The sequence below is a fragment of the Neodiprion fabricii genome, chromosome 4 (genome assembly GCF_021155785.1).
Source record: "Neodiprion fabricii isolate iyNeoFabr1 chromosome 4, iyNeoFabr1.1, whole genome shotgun sequence".
Taxonomy (NCBI): domain Eukaryota; kingdom Metazoa; phylum Arthropoda; class Insecta; order Hymenoptera; family Diprionidae; genus Neodiprion; species Neodiprion fabricii.
Genome location: NC_060242.1, coordinates 16,812,605 through 16,833,228, shown reverse-complemented (window position 1 = coordinate 16,833,228; position 20,624 = coordinate 16,812,605). Strand labels below are relative to the sequence as shown.

Here is a 20,624-nt window from a genome sequence, read left to right as displayed (position 1 = left end):
TTTTTGACCGATTTGTTTGGTAACAAGAATCAAGTAGAGATAACAGCTCAGATTGATGAGCACAGCGGAAATCGTCGATTATCAGTATCAAACTCCGGGAGATTTAGACAGAAAAATAAAAATAGGGTTGAAATAAAAAATGACACCTTCAGTTCTCCATCCCAGGAACAACCAGAAGTTCACGTAGCAAATAAACTGGACTCGGAAATGGACCGCAAGAAATCGGCCAAAGAAAGAAGTATAAACAATAACGATAAGACGTAGGTATTACAGCATTAAATTTATTGAATTTCAATAGGCTATCAACTATTGTACGGATATTGCCCCAAAAGAATTGCAACAAACTATTATCAAATATTATGTATTTATTAATAATTATATTTTTACATATATGCATATCGTACATGTACGTATAGATCTTAATCTTACATTGTATCATACGGTATTTTAAGCTTGACAAAACGCCCGTTAAAAATATTTGTGAAATTCCTGAGTATATAAAAGTGATAAACTTGTTGTTTGAGAATTCTGAGTGGGGTATTCAACGTTTAAGTGCAGTTTAAAAAAAAAAATATTGGGCCGTTGATTTGCTGAGCTATAAAAACATGACGCATCTCTAATATTCACTATTCCTTATTGTAATTCAGATTGTATACATTACAGTTTGACTGTGCAGTGAGAGCTATTCGATATAAGCATATAAAATAGGAAAAATTGGAAAAGACTTGGTTATTTCAAGATTCTAAATTTGAAAATACGATCAGGGTTCATCTATTCACGGTATTTGAATAATTTATACAGGTACTTAGATTCTTCGTTTAAAAAATATATGTCATCTATGACATCGTCGTGATTACTATGAACACTTGGAAAGAGTATCTTCTCATCTTTAGTAAATGAAAACCTTACAAATCATGTGGTATGTATAATAAACTTTGAATCAACAATTAGCTATTTATTACATGTAAAAATGTGATGAAAATCAATTACTTGAAACGAGTATCAAACATACATCCAGGAGACAGAACCTCGCTCTACAAACTGGGCATGTGCATTTTGAAGACAACCAAGTCTCGGGTGAGTTCTCATCCTGTCTTGAGGCAAACCTGAGAATGTGGTAAAAAAATATCAAATTTTGCTCATTTTTAATCCGGCTCTCAATCATTCCACTGGTTAAATGCAAACGACTATGTGAAACCTACCATTTTGCCATACAGTCTATGCACCACATAGGTCGACAAAAACATGTAACACAGGCATCGGGGCCTCGTTCTTCCGTAACGTCACCACACAGCTTATTCAACTTTACATTTGATGTCACCTGCATACAGCCAATGCATTGTTCTAACTCCTGTAGAAAAAATTGAATGAGCAATCTGCACATATGATTTGCACACGTGTCAATACATCATTGAGATTATAATTTGGGTCTTGGCTAACTCAAATATCATTGTACATTCATGTTTTTGAGGAACTTCTTCAATGATTCATCAAAGTATAATGGTACCATATACCTGCGCAGTCTCGTAATGAGGATTCTGCGCGACCTGTTCTTTGAACGTGTCTATGAACCTATCCAGCAGAGTTCTATGGAACGTAACATTTTGCAACACGACGATCGGTCTAGCGACCTTGTCCTGCAAGTCTTTAAAGTCCAGGGCATTTAGCCTGATGTTGAATGAACGAGATCGCGGTCGGGTGGGCTTCACCTGTTTAGGAATGAAGTATTATATATATGTTATTCATGCCTTAAAGGTCGCCGTGAGACCAACCTGGACTTAGATTAATATTATACTTCACCTCTATGTTAACGTACTGAACTTCTCCCCGAGACGTGTGTGACATAACATGCGTGTCGCTCCGATTTAACACCAAAGCAGTGTCACTCTGATGGGCAACATCCAGTTTATATGGAGTAACTTTGATTATCCAGTTGTCCGTGACAACGACCTGAGTAACACTGTTTGTGTCTATTACTATTTTATCTATCCTGTAAAAAGTTGAGTCAATGCCAAGTTTGAGGGTAAATAATTGGTATCGAATAATGTAGCTGCATATCTCTCACCTTCTATATTCTATGTTTATATTTGACGCTACCGCTGTCCATGTATTACTATCGTTAGAATAAACTGAGAGGGCCTTCGCTATCGGATGAGTAGACCAATTACTTCCTAGCAGGGCCCAAGATACAATTAAGAACAATACATAAAGTGGAACGAGCATAGCACTTGTGGTTATCATGAACCAAAATAAGTTCACATTTCCAATCAAAACTTGCGCCAGGTCTATGTGACCAAATACAGCCAGTCCAAGAACGTACCCTGTGAAATAAAAATGCCAAATTTTCAAAACGGCTGTTCTTTCTGTTGGTAAGTAATGGGTTGAAGTAAAAATGTAGTTAAAAAATTTGAAGAACTTGGCAAAAATGGAAGAAAATAAAAATTATGGTTCAAAAATTGGGCTAGCATTGAATGTAGTGTGGTTTTGTTTTGTCAACCTTCTCTTTTTTATTTATCACATCTATATTTTGGTGTGAGAAGTTCAGTGCAACGTACCGAACGGCAGCATACAGTGGACGAATAAGGTTATGACGCTTCTCCTTATGTGGTACTGTATGAAAAATTCGTTTTCGCTACCTAGCCAATTGGCAAATATATTTCTTATCGTTAATCCAGCAGAGACGAATTCCGTCGGTGGATAAACAATGCATCCTGACATTAAAAAGTAAAACAGAGTGTAAAAAAAATAAGCGGACATTTTTCAATATCTGCTGTATTATTTTAAATAATTATTTCAACCCTTTTTTTCAACATCCAACTGTCAAAGTTTTAGGTTACTGGAGACATCGCATGTCGCGTTTCGATAGGCCACGAAGCTCAGCTTCAAGACCACGTCCGTCGGTAAGATAGTAATTGGCAGATGTATAAAAAAATCTCGAGAAAAAGTATACACGCACAGACAACGAAATTTCTGCAGTAACAAAAGATATAATAAGGTATTTACACACCAAGTTTGGAATTTGATAAAAAAATTAAAATATAAGGGTAACTTCATTTATAACAAAACCGATGTATCCTCATTATAATATAATTATTTTCATGACAGTAAAATATACAACTGGTTGCATATTATATAATTATATATATATACAATATTTGACAATTAGAATAATAATGGTTTGTAATTAATTAATTAATTTCCTTGTTTTCTTCGCATATTATTTTTTTTCTTTTTCTTTTTGGTCAACAATAAATCAACAAGAAATATGAAAAACGAGAAATTTGAAGACACAGAGAACTAAGAAAAAAGTTTTGAGACTCTCATATTATAAGTAATATTATGCGGTTAACTTGATTGTTGGGTCAGCATTTTTTGTTATTTTGTTTTCGGCAATATAATATAACGTTATAAAATGATATATTCGAACGACCAGTCGTAGTAGTTCTTCTGGAAAGGTGTTCCACTACTTGTGCCGCTGACTGTACGCGGCTTGCGGATAAGTATACTACTGATGGCAATATGGTTGTAGGTATGAAACAATCGGTTCAGGTGCAAAATTACCGGAGGGCAAGATTATTTCGTTAGCTGAATCATTAAATTTTCTTTTTTTTTTTATTACCAAATATTAACAACCCAATGGCTTTGCCGTTTTAACGATTCGTTGAAACAACTTTCTCTCTCTAGTAATCTTGAATATCTCTGTCTATTTCTATTTCTCTTTCTATCTACCTCTCTCTCTCTTCCTCTGCCGCCTCTTCTCTGACTTTCTTCCTCTCATTGAATTTCTTTCGCTTTCAGCCCCGGCGATTAATTCTTAATTATCAACAGAATTTTTCTATGCCTCAACGACCGGAAGAAAATATTCAATTGTTTTCCGGGCTTGTTTCTTTTTCTCCTTCTCCATCACCCTCCTCCCGTGTCATTCCTTCGATTGGAGCTTGGATCTCTTCTGTACCACTAATACTGTTTGCAGCTTCTGGCCCGGACCCACCGGAAGGAGGTCCATTCGGAGCAACGCCCTGTGGAAAGCCTGTTTCCGCAGAAACCAGATGCGAAGGCATGTGCGGTGAGGCAGATTGCGATTTACGGCTTTTCTCACCTTTCCGCCATAACGTTATTTCCTGAAACAATTATCGAAACATATTTTTCAGGGAAATATCAGCATCTATCCTGTATTGAGAATCATCATTTTCCAAAAATACTCTGTACTTGAAATAATCACTGAAGAATTACATCACTATGTACTAGTGGTGATTATTTTGAAACGGAATTATATTTTGGCATTCAACCTGCTGCTTGAAGTATCGGCGATCTTCTTCGTCCATTAAAACCAGGTTCAGGTAATATTTGACACTGAACTTTTTATTAATGTCACGCATCGTTGGAGCGAGGTCGTACCCAGCAAGAAATACTCGAATGGGTATAGACTCCCCTCTTACAGGTGCACCGTCCATTATTTCGTACTTGGCTATTGTTTCGTTCTCAGTGAATGTATGTGGCCCTGCGAATATATATTCTAGTTACAACATAAGCGTCTTATGTAATAACCAGCGTTTCCACATCAAGAAAACAAAATTTTACTTCCAATTTTGACATGCGAGAAAACAACAACATGAACATGCCAAATGATAGGAAAACGTAATGCATGCAATTTTGTTCAAACAGTGAAGAATATTTAACTTCTTATTCCTTGTACGGCGTTGCAAAAGAGAAATTTGTGCATATCTTGTGGTTTGTGATCGAATTTAAATTCAGAGGATATTTATAGTGATAAACATGTGTAGAAGACACTGTCGGCTTGCCGTGGTGGGCGTATCTAACTATGCTGATAAAGAATGACTAAACTGCCTGATGTATGAAAAGCGAATGATTTGAAACTCAATGATGAAAAAGTGTAACTCTCAACGTTATAGTTACCAGAGCCAGTGATTTCTCTTTTTATAATTGCTATCTCCATGTGTTTGATCTTTATTCTGACTAGCAAGAAATATATTTTTCCAACTATCACATCTTTCAGATGGTACCTGTAAAATAAATAAACGCTAGTGTGTAATAAGACAACAGGTATGTTGCAAATGAACAAGAGTGAATTAGGTTTGACAAAATCCAAAAAGTAATATAAAAAGTAACATCGGTCCAGTACTCACTTGCTTTTGTTATATTCAAATTCGATGTGTAAGCAATCTTCAATTCCAACTTCCATTTTTATCGGATTATTCATGTCAGGATAAGAGCTAAGGGTGTGTACAACAAGTTCAGATTCTTTAACAATGTCACTTAACCTCCGAACAATCGTTACTCTGAGAAAATATCTTAGTCTGACATTGGATCCAGTATAACTTTCGAATGGCTTTTCAACATTGGCAAATTCAAATGAATAAACGGTGTTGTGCGTAAGCTCCCCTGCTCTGGCCAGCTCTTTAACAAGGCTCGTAAATTCGTGATGATTACCCCTATCATAATACAACTCAATTTGTCCAATGAACTCAACCTTTACACCCTGGTGTTCAAGCTTCCCAGCTTTCCTAAGGCTCACATTTATCTGGAACGAAAATACACATACATATTCAAATGAATAAATGTAAAAATGTATAATGTCAAATATTGATAACTGTTTATATGCATAATACTTGATACCTAATCATTTTTAATTGAGCTTATCTGCCTAATGATAGGTGCGAGTCGACTTAACCGTCGATATTATAGAGAACCTAATACAATGGCACTGGAGATTTTATTTCTCGAGATTTGGTATAGAAACTGTTGAAGAGTAATCGAATCGGTTCATTACCTTTCCAGACACTGTTTCACCATCATAATAGAGAAGGTGACGTTCTTTTTTTCCATCTTCAGATTTGATGTCTGCTGTTTTTCTAGTGTCGTAACCATCTAGAATGATTTCAATCTCGGCAGATTGCCCGAACCCAAAGAAACTCTGAACAGTTGAAAAGAATCAAATGAAACTTATGAAGTAAAAGTTGTCGGTAATACTTTACCTAATCAGCGAATGCATCGAGTGAATGAATAAAGTAATCGTTAACCAACAACAAGGAAACTGCCGTGTTGTATTAACGGAGACTCACCATTTTTAGTCAGACTCGCGAAGTCGTGGGGACGGTTTATTACCGTGATAATACCGGTGGTAGATCGGCGGTAGGTGATGAAATCAATCAAAAACACTCCAAGGCATTATTTTTCGACGTACGCTGGTTAAAGTTTGGTTATTTTTTTATTATACTCTGCTGTCTGTCTCAAAAGTCACAAGTTGCCAATATGGCGTCAAACACCCCCACCTCTGGCTGTCAAATATAATCGGAAGAAACTGAGAAATTATCAATCCTATATTCCAGTAGTTATAAATAAATGTTTACTCAATTTCAGCTGTTTAGACATGTCATACGATTTTATTAGTAAAGTAAATCTACAGCATTTATTCGGGCCGATATTTCTTATGAAAACGGGCTACGAACGAATTACTGAACCGACATACCTACACACCTACTTAGGAATCATTTATGCTTTTGCCCGGTCGACAAATGCCGCGAGCACCGATTGGCTGACAGGGGACACGCGGCCCACATTCTTCGTGTCTCTTTACTCTATGGCTACCGACTACTGACAATACACGGCATGATTAATTCTTCGAATGATTATTAAACGTGTTAGAACTCAGAATGAAGATTGATAGGGACGTTGATGAAAATCAAAATCAGTTCTTTCAATCGGTATTGCATTCTCGTGTCTGAATTCTTGTACAATTCCTTCAAGATATATGACGACGTGAATTCTGCCAAGATTATTCAACTGGCTTCATTACTATTACGATATGATGCATACAACAACGTATGCACTTGTGCATCGGCAGAATTGTACGTTGGCCACGAATGAAGAGAATCGCGCATCGATTGATTGCCGCCAAATATCAGAACAGTTGAGTTAAAGTATAAAAACGCGATTGATGTATTCGTTCCCGCGCTGTTTGAAAACTCCATATCACGTGACTCATGTCATGCCTGTGTAATGTACGCATTTTGACCTGATCACTATCATGAGAAAACATTGCGATAAAACAACTGACGTGTGCCAACTTAAATCATATTGAAAAACTACGTAGTTTTTCTAGAGATTAGCATATTTTTTTTCTCAAATTCGAGCACGGAAAATAATAATGATCCAAATTTAAGATTTTTTATGAATGTTGCCGGAAGTCTGACAATTAATGAGTGAGCGTGATGATAACGGTACAGTAAATATTGTCGGATGATTAGAATTGCTATTAAGAAGATTGACATTAAAAAAAGAGAAGGGAATACCTTGAAAACCGGAACCACGCGCTTCGTGACGGTGGAAGAAGGGAGTTCCAGATTACGTAAAAATACGATTGTATGACCGTGCGGTATCTAGAGTTGCGATTATCTCCAAAGTATTACGTATTTCCTGATTTCAGGGACTGGTGTCACTTTGTCGAGTATAACACCGCCGTTCAGGGTTTTCGTTCTGCGCGAGAATTAACGTCATTCGATTGTCCGCGTTTTCCGTCCAACCATCGGCCAGTAAGTTATCGATATTAAACAATTTATAAGAAAAATTATTACATACAAGGATGAAATCCGCGATTGTGGTATCAGTAATATCGACGCAAGCATCAATATTGATCTTCTTATTTCAGATCAAACACAGCTAATAAAATGCCAAGCAGATTTGCCGACGTAAAACTAGGACCTCCTATCGAAGTCTTTGCCCTTTCGAAGGCCTTTCAAAACGACCCGCATGAACCCAAAGTGAATTTGACTGTTGGCGGTATGTCTAATCCAGAGTTTAATCAAATTTGAAGCAAGCCAGGCTATAGATGTGATCTGCAATCTCCACCACATCGGTTCATTTCTCAATATCAAGTTGAATTTTTCACACTCAAATTCAAATTCAAAGACATTTATTAATCGATTAAAAATCACAATTGAACGATTGTCACTTGTCATTTAATTGAATCAATCGCTCAGAATTCACCTACGCAAACTCGTATGTTATAGATAATACATGTTTACCCTTGACTGACCTTTGCTAATACAAATATACATCACATTATGTAATTCGCCCATCTGCACACACATTGTCCTTGCTACGCAATAAACATTAATCTCTGTGTTAGGTAGGCTATTCGACCGATCAGCAACTGCTCAAAAAAAATTCAAGTCTTTCTTGAAATGAAAAATTTCGCAAATTTTCTTCAACATCATGAATGCTTCCTTTTTCATACAGATGGATTACACCATTAACATTTGCGATTTTTGTTCAGATTAATCTAACCGCTATAATATCAATATTCTTTCAATGATTAGATACAGTCTTATTATAGATAAGACTTTGAAGTTCATAAACGGCATTACATAACTGCCGTGAAGAAATATAGTCTTGCATTTATCTGTATCACTTGATGTTCTTATACAATGCGTAGCCTGTGGCTGCATGACCAGTTAGAAATTAGATGAGATGAAAAACCTCGACTCCATAACATCAATGCTCGGCCCTGTTGCTTCATCAGAACAAAATTAATAAAAAAAAAAATCTGTTTATCCGCTTAATGTAATAGCAATTGAGAAATTTCATTCCCTGATACGAAAACATTGATGCAATCTCAGGAAAACATGAACTGTGCTTCTGGCGTAAAAAAAATCTGGTCTGATGTAAGAATAACTACTTTCCTATTTTTAGAACCATCTCGTAACTGTTTTTACACCTGTCAAACAGAATACTAATAAGAAGTAGAATTTCTTCTTTTTTATGTACAAAATAAAATTCTGTGATCGTTCTTTTTTTTCCATTTTAGCATATCGTACCAACGAAGGTAAGCCTTGGGTACTGCCGGTCGTTCGTCAAGTTGAGAGCAAGTTGGCTACCGATGAGACCCAGAACCACGAGTATTTGCCTGTGTTGGGATTGGATTCATTTAGCCAGGCTGCGACTAGAATTCTTCTGGGGCCAGATTCTGCACCTTTTCTGGAAGGCCGTGCTTTCGGAGTCCAAACGCTTTCTGGAACAGGGGCCTTGCGCTTAGCAGCTGAATTCCTTTCCCGAATTCTCCATTTGGACACATTTTACTGCAGCAAGCCAACTTGGGGTGACAAAAAAAACGCTATTTCAACCAAAAAATGAATCAATTTCATTATTCAAGATCACAGAAAACCATGAATGGCAACTGTAATCAAATAAATAAATTAAATCAATTTCATTATTCAAAATCACAGAAAACCACAAATTGGTATTTTCCAATGGCGGCTTCAAGAACATACGCGAATATCGCTACTGGGATCCAGTAACACGAGGTGTAGACATCGAGGGTCTGCTCACTGACTTGAAAGATGCTCCGGAAAATGCTGTCGTCATTTTACACGCCTGTGCTCACAACCCGACTGGTTGTGACCCAACTCCGGGCGAATGGCGGCGCATTGCCGACGTCGTTGAGGAGAGAAAACTGTTCCCAGTTTTTGACTGTGCATATCAGGTATTGCTATCGCTCATTTAGGTTACGTTTGACCTGCATACTTTACGTCATCAGAGTTTTGTCATTTCAGGGCTTTGCCAGTGGCGATTTGGAGCGTGACGCGGCTGCTGTAAAAATCTTTGTCGACCGAGGTATGGAGCTGATATGCACGCAGAGTTTCGCTAAAAACTTTGGCCTTTACAACGAGAGAGTTGGAAACTTGGTTGTTGTCATGTCAAGCATGAAAGAAGTCGTTGAGGTAAAGTCTCAGCTGACTCTTATCGTCCGTGGAATGTACAGCAACCCGCCAAACCATGGTGCACGTGTCGTTGGGACTGTGCTCAATGACCCAGACCTCTTCGAGCAATGGTAATAACTTCGGTGGTCTACAAGGAAATTTGCAGTATAATTTTGTGGGGCTTTGCATACTTCATGCAAGGTATTTTACTTCAACGTCTTTATTTATTAATAATTATCTACTCGAATAAATAGGAAAGCCCACATTCGCTTGATGTCAGGAAGAATAAAGGACATGCGAAAAGGGCTATACGAGAGATTGCAGAGATTGGGAACCCCCGGAACTTGGGAACACATCATAAAGCAGATTGGAATGTTTTCGTACACTGGATTGAATGGCAAGTATTATTCAATTCAAAGTCAAAACATAAGACGAGAAATGAATTTCAATTTCTTGAAACGAATAAATATATTTTCCAGAACGGCAAGTTGAGCACATTATGGACCACTATCATATTTACTTGTTGCGCAGCGGACGGATTAACATGTGTGGACTTAACGAGAATAACCTGGATTATGTAGCAAAGGCTATACACGATACCGTGCTACGATTCCCTACAGCGTAAGAAACCAGATATTGATCATTGAAAACATTTACTCCTTCACTTACCTACACGCTCAAAGATTATATGGAGAAATTTCGAAACGTTTGACATTGCAAATTAAAATACCTAATTGATAGACGCAACAGGGATACAGATGTAAAGTACTCTTGAACTCATTTATTACATACGCATGGAAAGGGGAGAAAAAAGAACTCAAAATATGCAACTCTAAGATCGGTAAGATTTTTCACTTGATAAAACTCATCATCCACAATTTAGTACAAACCATCGAGGTGTTCAGAATTAGTTTGCAACGAATTTGGTATGAATTTTTCTACTCTTACTATAAAGATAATTATCTGAAGGGTATGTTTGACGAAAAATTTCATTCATATCTGGTAACATATTTGAATAGTGCAAAACCCAGCCTCACTTCGTGTTGAAGGAAAATTTTTAAGGACAACTATTAGACATAGATTTAGGTAAAATATGTATTTTCTACCTCGGTCGCATTTTTACCTGGATAAAAGAGAAACAGGAAGATAGCTCCATAGATGTAAAACACCAACCAAAAATTGTGTCTATATTTAATTGTTGCATTTAATTATTATACCTCACAATTTCGTAATTAATATTTTCTCGCAATCTTACTATCAGGTGATACAAAGAACAGAAAAAAGTGATTAAAATGCTTTACAAACGTTATTTGAAAATAATGTATTATTCTGTTCGACAACGAACTGTAGATGTAGATAACAATTACAGATCATGAATTAGATGCGGCTAATGATATAAATATATCTACATAGAATAAATAAAGTCTATATATTACATATATATTTATAAACTAAAATAGCCCGAAAATAAATAACTTCAAATCGATATCTAGTTCCTTGAAATATAGGAAACATTACAGTTAGAAGCGTCTGCAAGAACCTACAGAGAAAATCGAAAAAAAATTACTAAGTATTCAATCGTCCCATTTTGATTTTCTTTTCTTAAACGTTTCTTTGCCGTCTGGTTCAATTGCCGAGTAATAGCCCATTCCCTCGTATTTGCTGCGCATGTAAAGAATATACCCAGCACATCCAGTCATGGCCAGAACACCCAGTGCCATGATTACAGCATTCTGAAATTTCAAGATAATATTTCATACTTGAATAGTTATTCGAATAAAGTAGGACAGAAGATATACATTTGAAACACAATTTTGTGCGATACTTTTACTATGGTTTTCATCAGTTGTGGGTAAATGGGAAAAACACATCATCATAGATTGGATAATCCTGCTTTTATCAATAAGGTTATCGGGGAGTATATATTGACTTTAGCAAACAGGCGTACTCATCCGAACAGTGCAAGTGGCATTTAGTTCAGCCAAGTGCTTAGCATAATACATGACAAGTATTTCGGTGCTCTTCCGTTTAACAAGGAAGTAAAATTTTACATTTTACATTTAGATAAATCTGTAAATCAGCACTGCAGAAGTCATTGAAGGCATTAAACACATATTGTAAAGTATATCGTTTTACACAGTAGCTGAAGATTTGAGTGCACGGAGTGAATACTAAAGCCAGCAAAAATGTATGGTGAGAATCAACTTTTAACTAAAGCCCTTTCTCTGTCATTGAAAATAAATTAGGGTATATCTTTGTGATAAATAATACGTTACTATAAGTAAACTCACCGGTTTTACATAAAGTTCATAGTTTATGGCTCTGAATAGCATGGTACTCCGCAATGATCTTAAACCATCTCCGGGCTTGGCTGCTGGGGTGTTTTTATCATTCGACATGACTATATTTTGACGAATACCTGTAGCGTGAAACAAGAAGGACAATGTCAGACTTAAAAATAGTATTCATACCCATGTCTCGTGTTTCCAGACAAGTGGAATGCTAATGTTTATGTAAAACTGACACATAAAATTACCTTGAAAGCTTTGAGGTTAGGTGCGAAAAATATAAAATTTGGCTTCTAGTAATGGGAATGAGTTAAATAAAATATTAATAATATACGGTACTTAGAGGTGGCGGATAGTTCCTTATACATGAAAATATCGCGCTATCCTATCATCCTGGCTCTCCGGTCGTTCAAGATTGATTAATTATTATATAACCTCTCGAAAGCCTGTGATGCATTTTGGCAAGTACGTATCGATTAATGACACATTAGTACGATACAAAATTTCAAAAAGAATTTTGAAAAACTTCTCGTTCGTAATGTAATCTGTTGTTAAGATAGGAATAATGCGGTCCGTATCTGTCCACTCGCTCGATCATGCCGTTCGTGCCTGATTTTTGCCGTCAGCTGATTACGACCCATTCCACAGACAACTTACGCACTTTGAAGTGGCTTTAGTCCCGTGACGAACGAATCGCGTACATGTGATAACGACGGATAGGGGCAAGGAATGAAAACCTAGAGCCTAAACTAAGGCAACTTGGCACACGCTTCGGTACCTTGGGCTGCCTGCAATGGGGCTCACTGCGTTGATGGCATTAGCTCTGCGAGAATTATCGTACGATCTGGGCGAAATATGTGTACCGAGGAGTTACGATGAAAACAAAAACTAAAGCCTAAAAAATGAAGCAGTGACAATGTGATCGATTATTCGGCGTATGTGATTCAAAACTTGAAGTGTTACAATACATTCAAGATTAATTTAACCAAACACAACTTGTATAATCTACTCGTCAGATCTGCAAGAAATAAGTAGTACAAGCATATAACTAATTTTGAGGTATAAGTAATTTGTAGGAATAACCACTGATAAGATTTAGTAGATATGCAATGGTTTGAATGTTTTGTTTGCATGCCGCTTCCGCGTTATTTATCTGTGTCGCCAGGCATTACAAAGTATACTTTAATGTACGCACGGTTCGATTAATGCTTGGCATCGGCAATGTTTACTCAAAATTGTGCTGTGTTACAGGCATTAATAAATAATCATGTATAAAAAGAAATTGAAAGAATCGCTGCAATTAGGAAGAACGACGCTAATAATTTTCGGCAGTTTAAACGAGCCTAGGAGCTGCGGCAGTAGTTGTAGTTGTATAATTGAGTAGCGAATGGTCAACGACGTGTGATATCGATACAGCACTCATATGAGCCTATACGTCAGCCTTCAGTCAACGTGCTTGTGTGCGTGTGGGGTCTTTGTAAATAAAATCGGCAGCTAGACGATGCAGACTTCAGTAGTCACTGTGCCTGTGGTCGTGGTAATGAGATATCAGCAGCAGCGGCTTTGGTCATTTTGTAATACATCGCTGCGGTGACAATAATTGCAGATCAATTCCCGGTAGTAAGATCGGATTGTAACGTTCAGTATTATAATTTGAGTCGATAATTATTATTACCACGCACAGTAGTATTGAGAAATTGTACATAATTATCATTATAACATTTGTCTAAGTGCAGAAGAAAACAATACGTATAATACACTGACATACAAAAAAACTGCAAAGGACATGGTTGCATCCAGTTGAATATACGTATATACTATACCTATATTTGGTATATCAAAAGTTACAGAGCAGAAGGTAATAACAATTATTATTGTTACGATTTACTATAATCGTACGTTCCATTATTACATAAGCGTTGTAAGTATTTATTTAATACGCTTAAGAATTTTTAGCCGTAAATTAACCATACTATAATTTCCTGCATTGTGCGTAAAATAATTCTCTCTCTAAAACTCATTTCCATTAATACAGTAATCGCATATATAAATTAATACTTAATTAGCTGATCGACCGTTAACGTTTATACCGCATGATTGCAGTACGCGAACTTTGTAAGAACTTATATGATGCCCTCGCAAGTATCACACGATACCGCGTGACAATCCTATTTTAATTTCTTCAATTTCCTTATTTCGTATACAAATTTCTGAGCTATTCATGCCTGAACTTAGAACGGTGTACAAAAGTGATTTTTCGGCAATACAGCTTATCCTTATGATGTGCGTAGGTATTATGGATATATCTATAAAATTGGTATTGCGAAACTTGCTTTCAAGTCGCTAATACAGCTTGTGCGGCTAACAAAGGCGACTTATATGTGCCATTCAAGTTTCAACTAAATTGAGATTGACAAGAAGCTACGAGTATCATAAGAAAATATATTGACTTTGCTACAAACAAACTTGATTTACAATCTTTGATTCGACTTGTATTGAGGGTTCGAACAACTGATTAATATGATAATTCGTTTTCGATTTCGTAACTGGTGATGTGCACTGAGATCAGCGATGATGCGTAATGAATATAGGCGACAAATGAAGTGAAACCTCAAAACACGGTAAATACACAAATATACGATCTGCCGAAGGAAAATAGCTAGATATGTACTTCACTTTTGAACATCACGATTCACGTTACGATGAGTGGATCACATAACTGGTTGAATTTTATTCTTTATTCCTACATTCTTGTACATTGTTATGTTGTACATAAGAGACGTAAAATGTGACACGACAAAGGAGACCTGGTAAAATAAATTCTATGCTACATTGTCGTCGGTTCACCGCACTTGGATGTTATTATTTGTACGCTGAATGACGCGTGCCTAATTAATGCGTCAATTGATTTCTGTAATAATTTATTTTCTAGAACACGAGGTCAGTTCACAATGTAGCCAATGATAGATGAATCTAATGTGCTTACAAAGAACTGAAGAAAGTAATTTAAAACACCTGAACTATCGGAGAGGTGGATAAAAATAAATTACAAGGTTGATATTTACGTGTCGAACACGTTTTTTTCAGCACTTCAGTATTACAGAATCTGTATTCTGTAAGTTCACTGGCAAATTGACGGTATATGATCCGCGTTACTCGCGGTGTTAAATAAACCACAATTACGAATATAAGTATAGGTGAATAGATTCTGTTTGCTGCATAGCTCTGTTTGCAGTTTGAATTTCTCTCTCACAACTCAAAACCAAGTTCACGTGTATTATTATAGTTCCGTCTCACTTCTGTCTCACGTACGCTACAAGGTTATGTGTAATCGTCAGGAATTTCCCCTCTTTGAATTCTTCAAGCGAGAAACGTTAAATGAACGTAAAAATTGCAACGCGGAATATTTTTCCATTGACGCTTGTCCGTCGGCTGAATTTGGAGAAGTCACGAAACGCAAAATTTGGAATCTAAAAATTGGGAAATAAAAATAAAAAGAATTGGTGAAAACATCCTTTATATTTTATTTTTCTCCCTCTTCTAGCATCAATGCAAATAGTTTTATAGAACTAGATTATATTTATTTTGAGTCATTAATCCGGCTAGCATTAGCCAGTCTGATTATACCCTCACTGTTTACTGTAAAATGTAACAACCTTGCGTCTTAGTTGAGAATAGAAAGCGTGGAGAATAATAAAAGCCCTCGATTCAAATCCACCTAATCCGCATCAATGTTATTTAATGAACAACAATATTACGTACACGTAGTCTCAATCTTTTGTGGACACAAGTTATGTAACTTTCTTTAAGCAAATCTTAATGATCGACATATTACTAAGGCGGCGGAATGGAAGAGATAAGCAACCAAATACTCTACCCATGAACGTGTAGCTGCTTTCTCATTAGATTATTACTTATCTATCAATTGGTTTGATTGTAATCTCAATACAGCTTATTACAAAGAAATTTAGTTTTCGAATAACCACAGGCGGAGTACTTAGGTCAGAATTTCAAAAGCTAGATATTACTTTTTCAAAGATTTCAACAGCCCCCTCAATTTTTTCCATAAATTAAATGTTTGACTTTTGCAAACTCAACAGGAAGTATGGATAAGGAAGACGAAGTGCTGAGGCACCTGCAAGTCGAAAGACCGCTCTATGAACAAGACGCTTTGAACAAAGCTTACCACTACGAGAAGCCGAAGCATTCGTGTGAGTATTTGGACGCTGGTAGCCCAATTTGGAAAAGCAATTTGTTGCATAATTGAGTAAGAAAAAAAACGTAAAAGTGGCAACTCATCAGTCAGCTGTTATTATTACTAAAAGCAATTATTGCTGGTGAAAGGAATTTTGATGAAGTGGTCACTGCATTGTCGATTTTTTCAATACAGTTGTGAGGAACACTAAAAAGTCTCTGAAATCAAAAAGCTGTGGGTCATGCACTACTTCGACAATACCGGCGTTGAATTGGCTCAGAAGTTATGAGTGGAAAAAAGACATCTGCTCCGATCTGATCTCTGGTCTGACCGTCGCCATCATGCACATACCCCAGGGAATGGCCTACGCCCTACTTGGAAACGTACCACCGGTCGTAGGCATATACATGGCTTTCTTCCCAGTATTAGTATACTTTTTCTTAGGAACTTCGAAGCACGTTTCAATGGGTAAACATGACATTAGCACAATTACCGCGATATCTCGAATCATTAACGCCAAGTCCATTTCTTTCTCACTCTTCTTCTCGAAATTTCCCGTCTGCGAACAGACTTTTTTTACTGCAGTAAAATGGGAATGCATCAATTGAAACTTTACCAATGCTACCATTGAGATCCTCCTTTGACCAAGTCACTCTCCGAAAAACAGGTACATTCGCTGTTGTTTGCCTAATGACGGGGAAGGCGGTTACCACTCACGCCACATTTCCAGATGTGTTGGCTCAGTCAAATGTGACAGACCCAACATTATCACCGGATGTACCAGTGGCTACTTACACTCCTATCGAGGTGGCTACAACCGTCACCTTTATGGTGGGAATACTTCAGGTGAGCCATTCTTTAAAATACATTAAATACAAGACTTGAATTGTACGTTGCAATTTAAATCCAATGTATTCGCGGGTTTTCAGTTGGGAATGTACTTATTCAGGCTAGGCATAATCAGCACCTTACTCAGTGAGACTCTGGTGAATGGTTTCACTACTGGTGCTGCTGTCTGGGTACTTATATCTCAAATAAAAGATCTCCTCGGCTTACAGCTGCCCAAGCAAAAGTCAATGTTCAAATTAATATTTGTAAGTATTAATGAATTAAGTATAGATTTGTTTTGTCTTTGCTTTCTTTCCTCTTATTTTTGCCCTATAATCTGGATTAAAAAAAAAAATTTCAGTCTTGCATAGATATTTTCAACGAACTACCAAATGTGAATATAGCTGCTGCTATAATCTCTACAGTTGCGATAATAATCATGGTTTTTAACAATGAAATAATCAAGGTGGGTACAAGTCTGAGCTTAATTACATTTCGTCTATTGCGCTGTGTCTTTTGGATGATCAAATGTTCATATAACGTATAAAATTTGATGACTTACAGCCATACATCGCAAAAAAATGTAGCATACCGATACCGATTGAATTAGTGGCTGTTGTTACCGGCACTTTAATATCTAATTACGGCAATCTACCAGAGGTCTACAACATTCGAACTGTCGGTGATATTCCCACAGGGTTTGTATGAAAATCAAGTTCAACTAATTTGATGAATAATTTCTAGAAAACGCGTGTAAGTAACGCGAAAATAATTGCATCATTTTACAGACTGCCGATACCGAAGCCTCCCAGTTTTTCTTTACTACCTGCAATAGCATTCGAGAGTGTTGCGATAACCATGGTCTCGTATACTATAACGATGTCGATGGCATTGATATTTGCACAGAAGTTAAACTACGAAGTGGATTCGAATCAAGAGCTCTTAGCGATGGTGAAACTTTCAATTTGCGCAATATAATTGAAATTTGATTCGCGCGTGATTCAGCATCCATTCGATATTTTTTAATTAACGTACAGCGATTAAAATTCAATATCATGCGGCACATTACGTTACAGGGGAGCAGTAATATCGTTGGGTCTTTTTTTTCCTGCATGCCAGTCACTGCCTCTCTCAGTCGATCATTGATACAGCAGACAACTGGTGGAAAAAGCCAACTCGCCAGTATTGTGTCATGTGGAATATTATTGACGATTCTTCTCTGGATAGGACCTTTTTTTGAACCTTTACCAAGATGCGTCCTCGCGTCGATTATTGTTGTAAGTACCTCTTGAGAGATTGTGAAAAATAAGCATTAAGAATATTGCACTAAATCTTACGGAATATGTTTAACTTTCAGGTAGCACTTAAGGGAATGCTTTTACAAGCATGTGAATTGAAGAAATTTTGGAAATTAAGTAAACTGGATGCTGCTGTTTGGATTGTCACTTTTCTCGCGGTTGTCCTTGTAAATATTGACATTGGTTTAGTTGTCGGGCTGCTTGTTTCATTGACAAGCATATTCGTGCAATCCATCAGGCCGTACACATGCCTCTTGGGTCACATTCCAAACACAGATTTGTACTTGGATTTGAAACGATTCAAAGGCGTAAGTCGAGCTGACAAAAATTTGGTAACAATAAGAACACCCACGACTCATTTTAATTCATGTTCAATTTTCAATTATAGACGACGGAGCTCTGTGGAATAAAAATTTTCCACTACTGTGGTGGCTTGAATTTTGCCAATTCTGGGCATTTGAAGTCGGAATTATTCAAACTAGTAGGTGTCGTACCACGTGAAGTGGTGGAAGAGAGAAGAAAACTCACTAAAAAAGGATTGTATCCCGATCCCCTCGGTAGCGAGGATAAAGAAGCTCTCAGGTGTATTATATTAGATTTAAGCGCTATGAGCTATATCGATCCCAGTGGTATAAATACACTCAGATTTCTCACTACAGAGTTTGAGAAAATAGAGGTTCCAGTATATTTGGCGGGCTGCTCGGGTCCCGTTTTTGAACAGATAGTAAAGTGTGATCAATTTCAGAACAAGGAGCCAAGTTTTAGAATTTTTGTCGGTGTGCACGACGCCGTTACTTTCATCCAGCACGAATTGTTCAAATGACAGAAAAATGCGACATTGCTATTCAACAAATTATCTTTTCTGCCATGAACGTGTGCAAAAGTTTCGAACATTTTCTGTTTTAAATAGAAACTAAAGAAAGATCAAAAAAAGTCTCGTACATTTCAAGAGTTCTCATACAACCTTCATCAAAATTGGAATTTTTCTTTCTAGTATACTACATAGCAATATTTCTTGTTAGCGCAGTGTTACGTTACATAAATTCGCACGCTATTTACAAACGAGATGAGTATTTTGTCGAAAGACGAGTACACTGATAGATTGATGCTCCACGAAAAATCATCAACTTGTTGTAACTAACTCAGATTTTCCCCTGTTCGAATCATTGTTATTAGGTTTTTTATACTCGTTAAGATTATATTTTTATAATTGAGCGTATATACCTGCATGTGTATATTTTTATACGTCATTTTGTAATTCATTTTAGCTAGATGTTCCACCATTCATACGATAATATGTCGTGATGTAAATATATTTTTGTATGGTAGATCAGCCAACAATATTAGCAAAATACTTGATTCGTATTCAACTATCTATACTTGATTGTTACTTGGTGAATAATACCTATTTTAGAAAATTTTTAAAACGCGCTTACTATTCAATGAGCACAAGTACTTAGTTATTTTTCGCTGCAATTAATGATACTGAGATGCAGCAAAGAAGCGTAGATATTTATCAATTGTTTAACGAGTTGAAATGTGATTACTGCAGTTACTTAAAATATACAATCGATGTAAAGTTATGCCGATAATGTAATTGTTCCTCGTTAAGTCCGTGGTGCTCATAAAAGAATTCATGTACAAAATTATCATTTCTATGTTACTGTTGAATCTGTTCCACGAAATTATGACATTTAATAGTGAAGTGAACTCAATTACATTCCTTGACGCCAAACAGTTAAAGGAGACACGGAGTTTTGATTCGAATATTTCAATAGAGACTTACACTGTCAAACTCAACTATACATGAATTTCTGTACAAATTTCCGACAGTATAAAATTAAGGGAGCTCCTATTGATAAGCATTGAGATAACAATGTATTCTAACTCGTCTCAAGAGTCTTTAGTTAAGGTCTACTGATAAGTGATACGTGAGCTTTCATAATCAGTTAACATTTCGCGCTGAGCCGGTTAATTTAATAATGTGTGTATAAGAGGAGCTGGTGGAAGAAACACGACTGTAACAGGATTATGACTTGATTCTTAGACGTGAATAATTGTAATTAGATTAGCTAAGTGTTTATGATGCGTTATGCGCTGGAGCGAATTATTATATGGGTATATTCGTAAGGAAGTGGAATGAAAGATTAAAATATGTTTATACGATGAACCTAGTAATTTATTTTCTAGCGATCACCCTATTTACAAAGCAGCAATGATTGCATGACAACTTGGTTCGTTATCGCGTCGTTATAATAATTTACACAGTTATTAGTCATGTAATTTCACTACTTTC

At 36.6% G+C, this 20,624-nt stretch overlaps 5 protein-coding genes across 13 annotated transcripts; 2 read left to right on the top strand and 3 right to left on the bottom strand.

Annotated features, from left to right (window-relative positions):
• Positions 1 to 347: 347 nt before the first annotated feature.
• LOC124180982 (E3 ubiquitin-protein ligase TM129) lies at positions 348 to 3,379 on the bottom strand. The gene is made up of 6 exons (XM_046567016.1): positions 2,556 to 3,379; positions 2,066 to 2,321; positions 1,801 to 1,990; positions 1,515 to 1,709; positions 1,203 to 1,351; positions 348 to 1,106 (listed from the first exon to the last, which is right to left on the bottom strand). The coding sequence occupies exons 1-6, from the start codon at positions 2,755 to 2,757 to the stop codon at positions 983 to 985; spliced, it is 1,116 nt and encodes a 371-aa protein (XP_046422972.1). The 5' UTR covers positions 2,758 to 3,379; the 3' UTR covers positions 348 to 982.
• A 236-nt stretch (positions 3,380 to 3,615) lies between these two features.
• LOC124180981 (vacuolar protein sorting-associated protein 26B-like) lies at positions 3,616 to 7,451 on the bottom strand. 2 transcript variants are annotated; one of them, XM_046567015.1, is made up of 7 exons: positions 7,314 to 7,451; positions 6,084 to 6,299; positions 5,792 to 5,935; positions 5,148 to 5,542; positions 4,918 to 5,024; positions 4,290 to 4,501; positions 3,616 to 4,121 (listed from the first exon to the last, which is right to left on the bottom strand). In XM_046567015.1, the coding sequence occupies exons 2-7, from the start codon at positions 6,084 to 6,086 to the stop codon at positions 3,864 to 3,866; spliced, it is 1,119 nt and encodes a 372-aa protein (XP_046422971.1). In that variant the 5' UTR covers positions 6,087 to 6,299; positions 7,314 to 7,451; the 3' UTR covers positions 3,616 to 3,863. The 2 variants fall into 2 exon arrangements, with proteins under 2 accessions (XP_046422971.1, XP_046422970.1); XM_046567014.1 differs by lacking the exon at positions 7,314 to 7,451 and having other exon boundaries at positions 6,084 to 6,492.
• LOC124180979 (aspartate aminotransferase, cytoplasmic) lies at positions 7,448 to 11,205 on the top strand. The gene is made up of 7 exons (XM_046567010.1): positions 7,448 to 7,553; positions 7,670 to 7,800; positions 8,828 to 9,118; positions 9,246 to 9,502; positions 9,573 to 9,850; positions 9,974 to 10,116; positions 10,199 to 11,205. The coding sequence occupies exons 2-7, from the start codon at positions 7,689 to 7,691 to the stop codon at positions 10,342 to 10,344; spliced, it is 1,227 nt and encodes a 408-aa protein (XP_046422966.1). The 5' UTR covers positions 7,448 to 7,553; positions 7,670 to 7,688; the 3' UTR covers positions 10,345 to 11,205.
• Positions 10,582 to 12,587, bottom strand: LOC124180985 (small integral membrane protein 8). 3 transcript variants are annotated; one of them, XM_046567021.1, is made up of 3 exons: positions 12,256 to 12,587; positions 12,011 to 12,138; positions 10,582 to 11,452 (listed from the first exon to the last, which is right to left on the bottom strand). In XM_046567021.1, exons 2-3 carry the CDS (start codon positions 12,116 to 12,118, stop codon positions 11,294 to 11,296), a joined length of 267 nt encoding a protein of 88 aa, XP_046422977.1. In that variant the 5' UTR covers positions 12,119 to 12,138; positions 12,256 to 12,587; the 3' UTR covers positions 10,582 to 11,293. The 3 variants fall into 3 exon arrangements, with proteins under 3 accessions (XP_046422977.1, XP_046422976.1, XP_046422975.1); XM_046567020.1 differs by having other exon boundaries at positions 12,347 to 12,587; XM_046567019.1 differs by having other exon boundaries at positions 12,372 to 12,587.
• LOC124180973 (solute carrier family 26 member 6-like) lies at positions 11,451 to 20,498 on the top strand. Of its 6 annotated transcripts, none has more exons than XM_046566996.1 (11): positions 11,451 to 11,912; positions 16,108 to 16,218; positions 16,398 to 16,670; positions 16,870 to 17,048; positions 17,132 to 17,296; positions 17,392 to 17,496; positions 17,595 to 17,728; positions 17,819 to 17,981; positions 18,107 to 18,307; positions 18,388 to 18,636; positions 18,717 to 20,498. In XM_046566996.1, exons 1-11 carry the CDS (start codon positions 11,906 to 11,908, stop codon positions 19,149 to 19,151), a joined length of 2,022 nt encoding a protein of 673 aa, XP_046422952.1. In that variant the 5' UTR covers positions 11,451 to 11,905; the 3' UTR covers positions 19,152 to 20,498. The 6 variants fall into 6 exon arrangements, with proteins under 6 accessions (XP_046422952.1, XP_046422953.1, XP_046422958.1 ...); XM_046566997.1 differs by lacking the exon at positions 11,451 to 11,912 and adding an exon at positions 13,524 to 13,865; XM_046567002.1 differs by lacking the exon at positions 11,451 to 11,912 and adding an exon at positions 14,360 to 14,628.
• Positions 20,499 to 20,624: the final 126 nt, after the last annotated feature.

Coding starts and splice junctions, on each gene's coding strand:
- LOC124180982 (XM_046567016.1), bottom strand. CDS start 2,757: ATGTCCGCTTATTTTTTTTACACTCTGTTTTACTTTTTAATGTCAGGA. Junction 1,710..1,800: donor TTCAGTACGTTAACATAGAG/GTGAAGTATAAT, acceptor ATTCCTAAACAG/GTGAAGCCCACCCGACCGCG. Junction 1,352..1,514: donor CTCATTACGAGACTGCGCAG/GTATATGGTACC, acceptor TTTTTTCTACAG/GAGTTAGAACAATGCATTGG.
- LOC124180979 (XM_046567010.1), top strand. CDS start 7,689: ATGCCAAGCAGATTTGCCGACGTAAAACTAGGACCTCCTATCGAAGTC. Junction 9,119..9,245: donor CTGCAGCAAGCCAACTTGGG/GTGACAAAAAAA, acceptor TCAAAATCACAG/AAAACCACAAATTGGTATTT. Junction 9,503..9,572: donor TTTTTGACTGTGCATATCAG/GTATTGCTATCG, acceptor TTGTCATTTCAG/GGCTTTGCCAGTGGCGATTT.
- LOC124180981 (XM_046567015.1), bottom strand. Junction 4,502..4,917: donor AAGAGAAATCACTGGCTCTG/GTAACTATAACG, acceptor ATATATTCGCAG/GGCCACATACATTCACTGAG. Junction 4,122..4,289: donor GCCGATACTTCAAGCAGCAG/GTTGAATGCCAA, acceptor TAATTGTTTCAG/GAAATAACGTTATGGCGGAA.
- LOC124180985 (XM_046567019.1), bottom strand. Junction 11,453..12,010: donor ATGAACTTTATGTAAAACCG/GTGAGTTTACTT, acceptor TTGAAATTTCAG/AATGCTGTAATCATGGCACT.
- LOC124180973 (XM_046566996.1), top strand. Junction 17,049..17,131: donor TTATGGTGGGAATACTTCAG/GTGAGCCATTCT, acceptor GCGGGTTTTCAG/TTGGGAATGTACTTATTCAG. Junction 18,637..18,716: donor ATTTGAAACGATTCAAAGGC/GTAAGTCGAGCT, acceptor TTTCAATTATAG/ACGACGGAGCTCTGTGGAAT.